The 14,711-nt window shown below is 39.4% G+C and overlaps 1 protein-coding gene across 5 annotated transcripts in view; it reads right to left on the bottom strand.

Annotated features, from left to right (window-relative positions):
• Positions 1-14,711, bottom strand: part of LOC102944868 — a 99,579-nt gene that overhangs the window by 41,145 nt on the left and 43,723 nt on the right. For all 5 annotated transcript variants that reach the window (XM_043545870.1, XM_043545868.1, XM_043545867.1 and 2 more), the window contains one exon: positions 8,934-9,033. In XM_043545870.1, coding sequence (XP_043401805.1) covers positions 8,934-9,033 — 100 coding nt within the window. The remainder of the gene's footprint in view (positions 1-8,933; positions 9,034-14,711) is intronic.

The raw sequence follows: 14,711 nt of genomic DNA, 5'->3' as shown, positions 1-14,711 counted from the left end.
AATATCTGAATCTTCCTTATGAGCTGCCAAAATGTCTTCTCATGGAATAGGCTTTATAGTGGATTAAACGCCCACGGAGAAGTCTTCCATTGCCAAAGCACTGGTAGCAGTTGTTGTCCATCACCAAAGATGCTGATGACAAGCATCATGTCTTGTGAGTACGATCGTGGCTAAAAAGGCCAATGCGTAAGTGGCAGTCCTTTCCCATATTGAGTGTGTATGTAGCTTGATACAACGAAGGGATCAATCTGTGCCTGCTGAATCCAATACTGTTTACAATTCAGCCTCAGTGCCTCAAGATCCATATGGTGATTAATTTTGAACTGAGTAACCCCATCATTGACTGCTTCTCATCAGTGTGATCTGTTGCTAACAACTCCCAGCAGTTGGCATCAATATAGCACTGCTTCAAGTTACGTTTCAATGTGTCTTTGAAGCATTTCTTCTGGCCATCTCCTATGAAGTTACCTACTTTCAGCTTATTGTATGGCAATAGGTTTGGCATTCTGGTGTCATCCATCCTCAACACATGACCAGCTTAATGTCATTGTGATGCAAACAGCATGGCTTCAATCCCTGTGGAATGACCATGTTTCAGAGACTCATTATTAGTAACTTTATCCCACCATTTGATGCGGAGTATGGCATGCAGATGTCAGAAATTGACCTTATCTAGAAGCTTGATGTGATGCCTGGAGCAGGTCCAAGTCTCACACCCATCCAACAAATTGGACAATACAACCATTTTATAAACTTTTAGCTTTATTTGAAGCTTAATACCACATTGCTGCCAGTCTGCCAAATGATGAACTGGCTTTGTTGATGAAATCTGTCAACTACTTGTCTATAGTAGTATCATTTGACAATCTGCTACCAAGATAGCTCAACACTGTTACAGACTTCTGCTGTGTGTTGCTGATGGTGACATTTGGTTTTCTGTAGGGTTTCCATGGCGCAGGTTGATAAATGACTTCTATCTTTCTCAGACTGATTGGCATCCCGTACCTTTTTTTAGACTGTGTGAATCTGTCCGTAATCAATTGTATCTTTTCTTGAATATGTGCCTCTAGAGCACAGTCACTGGCACACAGCAGCTCATGAACAAAAGACCTCAAAGATATTCATAAAAGAGGACAACCTGTTCAGGTTGAATAATTTTCCAGAGGATCAGAAATGTATCCTGAAACTGGCATTCAGGTCTCTTATAGAAACATCAAGCATTGCTGCATAAAAGAGACTGAACATGACTGGAACCATTATGCAGCCCTGCTTAATACCATTAGTGACAGGGAATGGGTCAGACAGAAAACCATCTACATAGACTCGTCCCGAGCATTCTCTCATAAAACAGCATCAGAAGGTTGGTAAATTTTTGGGACAACCAAAAATATGTAATAGTTAGAAAAGTCCAGGTCTGCTGAAGACAGTGTCAAGGTCCTGTTACTATTCTCTGCATTTTTCCTGCATCTGACAACCTCCCAATATCATGTCTGCCATTCCTCTTGTTGGCTTGAAATTATATTGTGACTCTGACAGCACATGGTTAGCAATGTTGCATAACAGACAATCAAAGAAATACTCTGGCCAGAACCTTTCCAGCAATCCAAAGTAATGAGATACCATGGTAGTTGCCACAGTTTGACTTTCTACCTTTCCTCCTGTATACGGTTACAATGATGCTATATTTGAAGTCTTATGGTACATCTTTAGTACTTCATATACTGAGTCCATACAATCACCTCAGCAAGGTCTCACCTCCATACTTTGTCTCTTTGGTGCATTCTGTCATTTTTCCATATCAAGGGACATTCTGGATAAAGATCTGCCTCCACATTAGGTTTCCTTGGATGATATTTAACTTTGAAGTTAAAGCTAGTTCTGCAGCACAGTGGTGTGCTGTCACGATCAGCCTTTCAGGATGAAAACATATGTTAAGGGATTGTTATGACTGTAAACCCTGAAGGATTGTGCATAGTAGAGGTAGTCACGAAATTTGTCAGCTACAGCCCATTTCAAAGATAGAAACTCTAGCTTTTTTGAATGAAGGTGAAATTCTTCTCATCTGCAGTTACTACTCTTGACCCATAACAAATGATTCTTAATTTAACTTCTTGACATTGTTCTAAGACTACATCTAGTCCTTTACTGGAAGCATCAATATGTATGTATGCAAGCCAAAACTAGGATAGGACACTATTAGTGGCTGTATCAGGCAGTCAGTCAGCTGGTTTAAAAAACTCTTTGATGTTGCTCAGTCCATGTACTGTCTATACCCTTTCCTTTATCCTTTGCCACTGAAAGGCAGTAGGTGCATTTGTTAAACCAATGGGATACTAACCCATTCATACAAACCTCATGGTATAATGAAGGCTATGAGGTGGCAGTTTTGTTCAGCCATGAACAGAGAACAGAGATTTGCCTCATAATCCATTCAGAACATCATGGATTTGAGAGAGGAATTGTCTGTCTCATATGGTTTTGCTAGTTAATTCCCAAGAGTTGAACCAGAATCTTAGACTACTATTCCTATTTCAGACACATGCCACGGGTGATGAATAGGATGACTCTGACTTGGCGATCCATCCCCTGTTCAGGAAATCTTGCAGATATTCCTTTAACTCTTTATATAGTAGATAAGACACAGATGTAATATATATTGCTGGCTTGTAGCTTGATATGCATATACAAACTAGGGATCCATCTCATGTCTCCATCAGCTCTAGAGAAGGCATGGTACTCCTCTTTCAGCATCTGCTGGGCCATTCCTCTTTGCATCTCTGATAAGTGGCTCAGGTTCACTGCTGGTTCAAACAGATCTCGATTCTCCACTCTGCTTAGAGGCTCTTCTCTTTGTTGACTTATTTCTTGATCCTTGTACTTCTGTTTCTCTCTTTTGGCACTAATGCCACCTATAAGAATTTTATTTGTTGAGTATCCATTGGAATTTCAGATTTAATCTGCTGTAAACTTCCCAGGACAGTTCATCTCTTCAAAATAATGTCACATTTTAAGTGGCTATTCACAAGGATATTTAACCAGCAAGATGATCCTTAAGGTATTTTGACTAGTGTCTCATATACGTCCAAATCCTCAAACCACTGAGCAACAGCATCTAGCTCAAACCCTTCAGTTACATTTTCAGTACCCAGGCCTGCATGTGACATTAGTGGTTTTTCCTTCAGGGATAATGACATCCTTTCTCCCCCATTTTAACCATGCACAATTTGTCTGCATTGTTGTTTCTGATGGTACATCAAAAGTGGAAGCTCTTGTGAACAACATGAGGAAATACACATTTCACATTGTTAATAAGGCTAGATGCCTCATAAGGTGAATTGCAGCAAACACTGTAGCCAATGATTACGTTTGCTAATTTGTGTGGACTGACGAGCACAGAAATAGTCTAGATATCATAATTTTTGCTTAATTAAAACTGGACTTCAATCCACTCTTTGTAAGGGATTTGATTCTATTGGTTGCTTTAAAATCAAGCCCATCTTCCATTTACAATAATGTCAAGCTTTCTAAGGTGTGTTTGTGGGAGATTACCATCTTACCCATTTACTCGAGACCAAGCCTGCCTGTGCCCCAGTATCCCATAAGGCTTCAGTTTTACTTTATTGAGAAAATGTTGCCACACCTTAGATCTCTTTCCAAATAAATTACCTACTCTCCTTTGCTGCCTGGGTGTTAGATGCCAAATGTAGGCTAGTCCTAGTAAATTAGTCTGAATACAACCTTAAGATCCAACTCAGTTTTGATAGGCTCAGATCAGTTTTCCCTCTAAAGAGTTTCTGAGGCTGAAACGTGGGCAAACTGGCCTGATTACAGCTTCCATTATCTCTGCCTCAGGGTACCTCTTTTGAATCCCACTTTCAATATGACAGCTCAGACGAAACTCAGGCTTAATTTATTCCTTTTGCAGGGAGCTGCCAAAGTCTTTTTCAAAACCTGGTTCTGTTTTCTGGGGTGTGGGTGACAAATTTTTCACAGGGGGTTGGTTTTTAATTTCCTCCATGCTTTCCTGAAACTGCATCAAGTCATTTTAATTTTTCAGCATACTGTTTCTGAATTGTCCCTATTTCAATTGAGTCAGATTGCTTCTCTTTTTCTGTAGAACCGAGGACTAAAATTTGATTTTTTAAACTCCAGCATCACAGACAATCCCTGATCATCCACCTGTTCCCAGAAGAGTCTACAGCAGCTTCTAGGCAGGTTCATACCTTGGTCAGGTCAGATTATTGCAATTCAACCTCTCCTTCCTGGTTCCGTAAATGTTAGGAAGTATGTGACCCATTGGTGAATGTGCTACAGGTCTTCCTCTGTGCCAGAGGCTCTGAGTTGCTATAACCCCCAACTATAAAGCGTTGGCGTTCTAGCTCAAGCTGTAGCAACTCATAATTTTAGCTCTGAAGGTCCCTGGTTCAATCGCCACTGTGTAAGCCAAAAACCTACATTTTCCCTTCCCTTTTTTTGGAGTGGGTGGAGGTGTGGGGGGGAGAGGAGCAACTGGTCACCAGAGCTGACTTCTCTACCTTTTTTAACTGCACAGGGTGCTAGCAAGGATTTACTTTGCTCCTCAGAGCAGTAGAGAGAACCTCGTTTGTGGTCTGTGGGGTGGAAAGAGGAACATGCTGCGGGGGAGGGGGAAGAGGACACTTGTGTAATCTTGTTAGAGACAGAGCCTTAAATAGTCACTAAAGCAGTTTCTGCTGCTTTAAAGACAGTTTAGCAGTGGATACCGCTAGTCCTGTAGGTACCATAAAGCACTCAAGATCAACCAAGCAACTAATTCTAACCCATTCTCTGCATACACTGGGCTGAGTGGGTCATTTTACTAAACATTTATATTAAAATTTTATTTTACATACATAGGCAGCATGCAATAACTTGAAAATCCACCCTTTTTACACACTTTTTAATCATAATTAAAACACATTCTGCCTGGGAGGAGGAAAAAAGAAATTTTGTTTATAGCCCCAGACTATTCTGAATTTGCATTGTTCTCAAATATGGTTTAGCAGCTGTTCTGCAGGTAATACAACATATTTCCTGCACACGTACATTCTCCAGGATGTTGTAAAGGGTCAAATGTTTCTTTTATAAAGCAAAAAACAACAAAGTGATGGTCCACTCACATTGCTTAAGCTTCCATCCGATTTCTTTGCCTGTTTCTTTTCCAGAAGCTCTGGTAATGAAAGCTGTTAGGAGGCCCGCCAATAACCCTGACAATCACAGCTCACTGTTAATCTCAAGGATTTTGATAATATACACACTCTACCCTCCCTTCACTATCCTGGGTAACTCAGCATTCTGGCCTTTTTTATTCTTTGGAGAATTATTTGAAAGAAGAAACTGCAACATTATAAAACTCCAAGATTGCAGCCTGCAAACAGGGTTTTCTTAGACAATAGCTTCTTTAGATGATGAGACTCAGATTAAGAATTTGGAAAGACAAGTACAAGTGCATGAACTTCAGGTTTTATAAACATTAAATTATTTTAAAATCCAATCAGCCTTTCTTCATTCAATGAATAAAAGACAGAAAGGTATTGAGACAATGTATATAGTCTATCCACTATGTTACATTGCTGGAAGTGATATTTCTTAGCTTTTCATTCCATTAAACAATGGAAACATTTAAACATTTGAAATAATGGAACTAAAGGGTGAGTTTGTGTCAGTTGTCAAGTCTGAATTCCTTATTTACAAAATTGTTTGTTTGAAGACTAATAATAAATACAATATTTTCCCCCAAAAATAAAAAGTTACCTTATTTCTCTTTTTTTTTCTGGAAGCAAACTACATCTGCAAACTATTAATTAAACAATACTTGTAAAACCTTTTATATCATATATACGAATATTTCCTTATGAGTCCTGCACTGTGTTCCAACTGGCAGAAAAATATATTATTTGCAGACAGTGACCACACACTGACCCTGCCTCTGTAAACACAACTTTAATATCAACAAACACTGCATTACCCATATCTCCACACCACTGTAAAGGCAACAAGAAATTGTACAGTATATTCACATGCACAAATATCTAATTTTGAGTGTACTAAAAACTGAGATTGTATTAAATTCTTCAGTTGCAAAGTAAAAAAACAAACCTGGATCAATATTCCAGAGTTGTCATGAAAATAGAAATGTTCTGGGTTCAGCTCATGTAATTGAAGTTTAAAGATCCATGTATTCTGTAAATTTGATTTATTGCAAGTTACCTGGAAGTAACTGCAAAATTCAACAGATGTTTTGGATAAGCTCTATTTCTCACAGGTAAATCAGCATAACAGCAAAATCCTAAATTAATTAGTAAAAAAGTTTCTGCATTCTTTAACTAACATGAGCTGCCTGATTAGTCTTATTTCTGTTTTAATTAGCAGCCTAACTAGAACAGTATCAATACTAAAGAAAAAATCCACATACACCCACTCTTACTACATAATGGAATCTGAACTACCTGACTTTTAAATTCAGATGGGAAAGGGAGGGTAGATTTTCAGTAAATAAAGCCCTATGTAAAAAAGAGTGCAACACTTTAAAGCTAGGAGTCTCTCCAGCATTTACAAAAATAGTAACATTTATAGGGTTCACTTGAGCTGCTTTTGAAAAGCAGCACTTCGGGGTTGGCTGGCGTCAGTGGCAACTCACGTATACAGAGTGTTAGTATGCAAAGCACACAGCTATGGGTGCATGTATATTATACACACACACACACACACACGAGAGAGAGAGAGATTGACTAAATACGAATTGCGAACACAGCATAGGTTTTCTGTATTCACAATTCTTATTCAGTAGCAGCTTCAAGGAGTTCTGTACCACCCCTGTGGCCCATATGCAGACTGCACAGTCAAGGTCTGATAGAAGGCAAGCTACAGGGAGTGAGAGTGGGGTTTGGGGTGTTGGAGTCACTGCCCAAATCACAGGCTATGGTGACAGTAGAAGCGCTCAGAAGTGTTACTGTCTAACTTCCCCATGTAGACCCAAACTGTGGCTTGGGCAGTGAATCCTGGGTGGTGAATCCAGGGCCTCAAACTCCACTCAGAATCCCTGCAGCTTGCCTCCTATCAGACCTGGACTGCACAGTCTGTGGAGGAGGAGAAGTTGGAGGCCCTGGGGAAGTAAAAAGAAAGAGAAGGAGAAGAGCTACTTGTAACAATCCCATAGGCCAGGGGCTATTATGCCAACCATAGTTCATTCCAGATATGCCCTGGCATGCCCTAAAGGCTGGGGAACGGGAAGGATTTACTGCAGAGCTGGCTACTCTGGCTCTATACCAACCATGGATTCTCCCACACAGAGAAATCCTCAGCTACCCTTTTTAGAGCAGCTTTACAACCACTATGCACCACTCAGATGGTACAAAGAGTCCACAGGATAGGACGTGCCTGGCCCTTTTTGTTAATATTAGCACATATGATAATAAAAATTAATCACAGATCTGTATACTAAAGTCAAAAGGGAATCCAATAAAAATTATAAATTAATACCAAGAATTTTCTAAGAGAAGGGATAACTAGGAGTGGAAATTTGCACAGTTTCAAAAAAGGTTCAGGTGGCTGCTGCATACCAATTACAAAATATGCTAAAAATATAATCTAAAATGTTATAGATCAGTGTCTTCCTGCCAGGATTTCTTGAAACTCAGCGCTCACGCTTAATATGTAGGAATACATTAAATAACAAGTCAGTAAATAAAATTGCAGATGGACAGAAAAGATTGTTCCTATTACAAACATCCTGGAACTCCCAGTCATAAGAAATTAAACACACAACTGACTGTGGTTATAAGTATGTAAAGAAAGTTTCACATGACTACTATAAAAATTCATCTTTAAGAAACTATTTCCAATATATCCAGCATACACTGACAATGCTGATGTGTAATGAAATCCTTGCGTTTTGCCATTACCTTAGAAGCCAATGTAAAGAATCAGGTTCTGGATAAAATGTACTGCAAACTCATTACATTCAAGTGTTAATAGCAGATTAGTTTTATGCTAGTTTACTACAGTAGACACAATCTGAAAGTCATTGGGAGTCTGCAAGTGTACAAAAGTCTGCTCATGCATATAATATTGCAGTATCAGGACCCAAGTTTGAACCTTCCTGTAGTATGAAGTAAAGAATTATTCACATCATCATCACTGTAGCATATTGTCATAACAAATATAAATACTGAATTACAACAAATTCCATATCATTCTAACTGATGGTGAATCATATTAAAAAAATTACAAGTAATTAGCCATTCACAAGAGTCTGTGCGCTAACTTGGTATTAAGTGCTTAGTAGGTAGCCCTCCACACTCTATAAGTTACTCATCTCCAGATATGAATGTTATTTCACTAGCAAAATGGCAGTACGTAATCCAGTTCTGCTAGAAAAATAGCATTCCTCTAGTGAAAGTGACATGTGAGTTTTCTAAGGATGTGATGTAACAGAATAAAGATATGGCATTTAGCCATATAGGTATGTGGAAAGGCAATAAAAAGTGGAGGGAAGGATAAGAAAGGAAAAAGCATGAACCGGATGAGGAGGGCTCCCCAGCCAGCAACCTAGAATCTTTAGCCAGATTCTTTGGATATTAACCTGATCCTGAATAAGTAATGTGCGAAGTATTAAGTTAACATTTTATTGCAATTTTGCTTAATACATTTTTTTTTTAAAAGAAGCAGCAGCAGAAATGCTGAGAAACATGAGAGGAATAAAAGGTGAGTCTCCAAACAAAATCAACGAATTTAAAAAAGTTTGTTAATGTCTTAGGCCCCATTTCAGCAAAGCATATGTTCAAGTTTGTGTTCATACAGCACATAGCACCATGGGACATGCTGTAACTGGGTCTGTGTGTTCTATCACAATATTAATAAACGACAACAACAAAATAAGTGGTAGATATGAAGAGAAAGGAGTGAATATTTACCCATTCCAGTTCCAGCTGGTGCAATCTCTCTGGAGAAGATTTCCACAGCCTTTTTCTGCTTATGGTGTACAGCAAGCCAGATAACAGCTTCCCGTGGACCCTATTTCCAAATATTAGAAGTAATGGGTTCAAGAATGATAAGCAAAGGTTAACTTACATGCAGAGTACTAGTAAATTTAAACATGTAGAATCACATAAAACTGAACTACCACTACTGCAGTTGAGACACTGCAGAAAGCCAATCACTATACAGTATAACTAAGCACTATAACCATTTGCATCCAATGACAATCAAGCCTGGGCTTGCATTCTAATATATCTATCTATCTAAGGATCGATATCGATCTAATATCTATATAAAAATCAATTGATATCTTTCTCTTACAGAACTTTTGAATATATACATATTATACACACACACACACACACACACCACTTTTGAATTTAATTTGATGTCACTTTCAAATCGGGGTAGGCAAACTCATTTTTGTCTCATTTTGAACCTACTGAAAACATTGTGGGGTCAAAGCTAATGGGCCAGGCTCAAACCCTACATGAGGAGAGCTTGCTGTGCCTGGAGGGATTCACTCATGGAGGAGAGGGCAATGAAAACACTGTGCTCCCTTTCCTCAGTGGTTTCATAAGAGGAAGGCACTTTTAAAAATCCATCAGGCTGGGGAAAAGCCAACAGGTGCGGAGGAGCACGTGGTTCGGACAGAGACATCCTTTATGGGAGGATCTACTAATGGAGATTCTCTATGTCCTGCTAAGGAGGATAGTATGGAAGATAAAATACAGTTAGGATCCGATGAGAAACAGTCAAATGAAAAAAGTCTCATTAAATTACAGCTAAAAAGGGACAAGTTTTTAAAGTGCGTATATATCAATGCTAGAAGTCTAAATAGGATGGGTGAACTAGAATGCCTCGTATTAAATGAGAATATTGATAGAACAGGCATCACAGAAACTTGGTGGAATGACGATAATCAATGGGACACAGTAATACCAGGGTACAAAATATATTGAAAGGGCAGAACAGGTCGTGCTGGTGGGGGAGTGGAACTATATGTGAAAGAAAGCATAGAATCAAATGAACCAAACTCTACCACAGAATCTCTATGGATAGTAATTCCACGCTCGGATAATAAGAATATAGCAATAGGCATATATTACCGACCACCTGACCAGGATGGTGGTAGTGACTGTGAAATGCTCAGGGAGATGAGAGAGGCTATCAAAATAAAAACTCAGTAATAATGGGGGATTTCAACTATCCCCCTATTGACTGGGTACATATCACCTCAGGACGGGATGCAGAGATAAAGTTTCTTGACACCTTAAATGACTGCTTCTTGAGGCAGCTAGTCCTGGAACCCACCAGAGGAGAGGCAATTCTTGATTTAGTCCTAAATGGAGCACAGGATCAGGTCTCAGAGGTGAATATAGCTGGACTGCTTGGTAATAGTGACCATAATATAATTAAATTTAACATCCCGGTAGTGGGGAAAACACCACAGTGGCCCAACACTGGAGCATTTAATTTTAGAAAGGGGAACTACACAAAAATGAGGAGGTTAGTTAAGCAGAAATTAAAAGGTACAGCACCAAAAGTAAAGTCCCTGCAAGCTGCATGGAAATTTTTTAAATACACCATAATAGAGGCTCAACTTAAATGTATACCCCAAATTTAAAAAACATAGTAAGAGACCCAAAAAAGAGCAACCATGGCTAAACAACAAAGTAAAACGAGCAGTGAGAGGCAAAAAAGGCATCCTTTAAAAAGTGGAAGTTAAATCTGAGTGAGGAAAATAGAAAGGAACATAAACTCTGGCAAATGAAGTGTAAAAATACAATTAAGGCGGCCCAAAAAGAATTTGAAGAACAGCTAGCCAAAGACTCAAAATCTAATAAAATTTTTTTTGCTAATTACATCAGAAGCTGGAAGCCTGCTAAACAACCAGTGGGGCCACTGGACAATCAAGATGCTAAAAGAGCGCTCAAGGATGATAAGGCCATTGCAGAGAAACTAAATTAATTCTTTGCATTGGTCTTCATGGTTGAGGATGTGAGGGAGATTCCCAGAGCTGAGCCATTCTTTTTAGGTGGCGAATATGAGGAACTGTCCCAGACTAAGGTGTCATTAGAGGAGGTTTTGGAACAAATTGATAAACTAAACAGTAATAAGTCAGCAGGATCAGATGATATTTACCCAAGAGTTCCGAAGGAACTCAAATGTGAAATTGCAGGACTACTAACCATAGCCTGTAACCAGCACTTAAATCAGCTTCTGTACCAGATGACTGGAGGACAGCTAATGTGACGCCAATTTTTAAAAAGGGCTCCAGAGGTGATCCTGGCAATTACCGGCCTGTAAGCTGACTTCAGTACTGGGCAAACTGGTTGAAACTATAGTAAAGAACAAAAAACTGTCAGACACATAGATTAACATAATTTGTTGGGGACTAATCAACATGGTTTTTGTAAAGGGAAATCATGCCTCACCAATCTACTAGAATTCTTGGGGGGCGGGGGTGTCAACAAGAATGTGGACAAGGGGGATCCAATGGTTATAGTGTATTTAGATGTTCAGAATGCCTTTGGCAAGGTCCCTCACCAAAGGCTCTTAAGAAAAGTAATCAATCATGGGATAAGAGGGAAAGGTGTCTCATGGATTGGTTAAAAGATAGGACACAAAGGGTAGGAATAAATAGTCAGTTTTCAGAATGGAGAGAGGTAAATAGTGGTGTCCCCCACAGGTCTGCACTGGGACCAGTCCTATTTAACATATTCATAAACAATCTGGAAAAAGGGGTAAATGTTGAGGTAGCAAAATTTGCAGATGATACAAAATTACTAAAGATGGTTAAGTCCCAGGCAGACTGCCACGAGCAACAAAAGGATCTCTCAAAACTGGGTGACTGGGCAATAAAATGGCAGATGAAATTTAATGTTGATAAATTCAAAGTACCGCACACTGGAAAACATAATCCCAACTATACATATAAAATGATGGGATCTAAATTAGTTGTTACCACTCAAGAAAGAGATCTTGGAGTCACTGTGGATAGTTCTCTGAAAACATCCACTCAATGTGTAGCGGCAGTCAAAAAAGCGAACAGAATGTTGGGAATCATTAAGAAAAGGATAGATAATAAGACAGAAAATATCATATTGCTTCTATATAAATCCATGGTATGCCCACATCTTGAATACTGAGTGCAGACGTGGTCACCCCATCTCAAAAAAAAGATATATTGAACTGGAAAAGATTCAGAAAAGGGCAACAAAAATGATTAGGGGTAAGGAACAGCTGCCATATGATGAGAGATTATTAAGACTGGGACTTTTCATCTTGGAAAAGAGACAAATAAGGGGGGATATGATTGAGATCTATAAAATCATGACTGGTGTGGAGAAAGTGAATAAGGAAGTGTTATTTACTCCTTCTCATAACACAAGAACTAGGGGCCACCAAATGAAATTAATAGGCAGCTGTTTTAAAACAAACAAAAGGCAGTATTTTTTCACATAACGCACAGTCAACCTGTGGAACTCCTTGCCAAAGGATGTTGCGAAGGCCAAGACCATAACAGGGTTAAAAAAAGAACTAGATAAATTCATGGAGGATAGGCCCATCAATGGCTATTAGCCAGGATGGTCAGGGATGGTGTCCCTAGCCTCTGTTTGCCAGAAACTGGGAATGGGCGACAGGGTATGGATCGCTTGATGATTACCTGCTCTGTCATTTCCTCTGGGGCACCTCTGTTGGAAGACAGGATACTGGGCTAGATGGACCTTTGGTCTGACCCACTATGGTCATTCTTATGTTGCTAGCAGAGAGACTGCTGTGAGGACGCATTAAGTCAATGCACTGCCTCCACCCTCCCATACCTTCTTCTAGCTCCTTAGCCATACTTCACTTTCCAGGCCAATACTGCCCACTTCTCACTTCAATTTTCATTCTGCAAAGTCTGCCCTGGAATGGACTTTCTGCCATTGGAGGATCCTCTATTAGGATCTACATTTTGGCAAAAGCTTTAGGATGAAACCTTGGCTCCCATGAAGTCAATGGCAAAACTCCCATTGACTTCAGTGGAGCCAGGATTTCATATTTTTTATTAAAAAAACCCTCTCTATTGTATGTTTTTCTCTTTATATTTAAGCAAAAATTGTTGTCTTGTGCAGATGTAATTCCTAACTGTATCTGCCTAAACACAGCATTTCTAAATATTCTCCTTTTTTGCAGCTGGGGTAAGATTCCTTCTCCAGTCTCCTCTGATCGTTTTCTGCTTTTACTCTCATTTCAATGACAGCCTCTGTCAGCTTTAGGTTTCTTTTTTTACAACAAGCAACCAACCATACCTCTGTTTTTTCAAATGGGAATTTACATTCTTCAGTAAGGTAAATGCTTGGGTCAGCTTTGATTCTACCCTTTTGATCAAATTTCCAATACTAAGTCTGTCCTATATCAGTTATTTGGAATACAAATCTAATATACCATCCTCAGTTCCCTAGGAACAATAATAAATGTTTCTACTTTTTATATGAAATGGGATTGCACAAAGTTATAACCCTACAGCTCAGATTTTTCTCACATGGAACTATAAAGTGTTGTGAAATATTTCCTCTTCCTGAAAGTCAGCTATACTATACAATTTACAGTTCATGCTAAGTTCTTCTTGCAGCCCCTCTAGGTCTATCCAAGGTCATGTTAGACTTATATAAACTTTAATTTCTTCACTGCAGACTGTGTGTCTCAAACCTAGTTTTGCTAAGAGATTTACTCTGTTAGTGAACATGGAGAAAAATTCTAAAAGTTTCTTTGGTAAGTTCACATGAAATCCTGGTCCCATTTAACACAATGGCAAAACTCTCATTGATTCAAACAGGAGCAGGATTTGGCCTCTCAAGATGAGGAGGTTTTTTTCTCATTTCCATTTTCTTCTGTCCTTTTGCTATAAAGAAATGTTCACAGGGAAAGGAGACGTTCTATGAAAACACATCAACATCAAACATATTATTAGTTCCTACAAACCAGTCCTGCTTTAGACTCTGCTTCTGGAATGTTGTGCATAAAGAATATTAGACTCATGATATATTCTAGCAAAAAATGGGCAGAAAAAAGAAGTAAAGCAACCAAAAAGGGAGAATCCAACAAAGTAGAGCCAAACCAGTCAGAGATTATCCTCATTCTCTGTTTGTTCAATGCCCTTTTTGCTTTCTACTTCATTATGCTGTCTCTGCCACATTTTATTTCAGTTTCCCATTAGAATCATCCCTGCAGGACCCTAGAGAGAACAAACCACCATCTCTGCTCACTGGGGTCTACCCTTCCTTTAACTTCCTCCTCCCCAGCAGGTACTGGGTCATATACTTCTTCTGCTCATTTACTATTACCTTCTCTCCCCCTCACAGGAAACTGCTGTGGTAAGTGGGGAGACCATGTTCCTGCTTCCTCTGCCCACTCATAGTCCAGCAGCCTACCACTCTATCAGTGAGCTTTTCCCTCATTATAGCTAGAGGCTGCACTAGTAACTCACAGGGGGAGTTGGCTCAGTTGCAGGTAGCAAGCCAGTGGCTGGGAGGAAGGTTGCAATGGTCCTAATGCTGTTGGTGGAAACCCAGATGGCTCCTTCACAGCCACAAAACAGTCAGCTCTAACCAGCCAAGGAGGACACAGATCCACATCACAGGTAGCTGGTGCTCACTAACAAATAAGATACTCTTGGGTTTGTATTAATATACCACTAGGGAACTTCCCAAGTGCCTAAAATCATG

This window comes from Chelonia mydas, chromosome 4 (assembly GCF_015237465.2).
Source record: "Chelonia mydas isolate rCheMyd1 chromosome 4, rCheMyd1.pri.v2, whole genome shotgun sequence".
NCBI lineage: Eukaryota > Metazoa > Chordata > Testudines > Cheloniidae > Chelonia > Chelonia mydas.
This window is presented reverse-complemented; position numbering and strand designations above follow the sequence as displayed.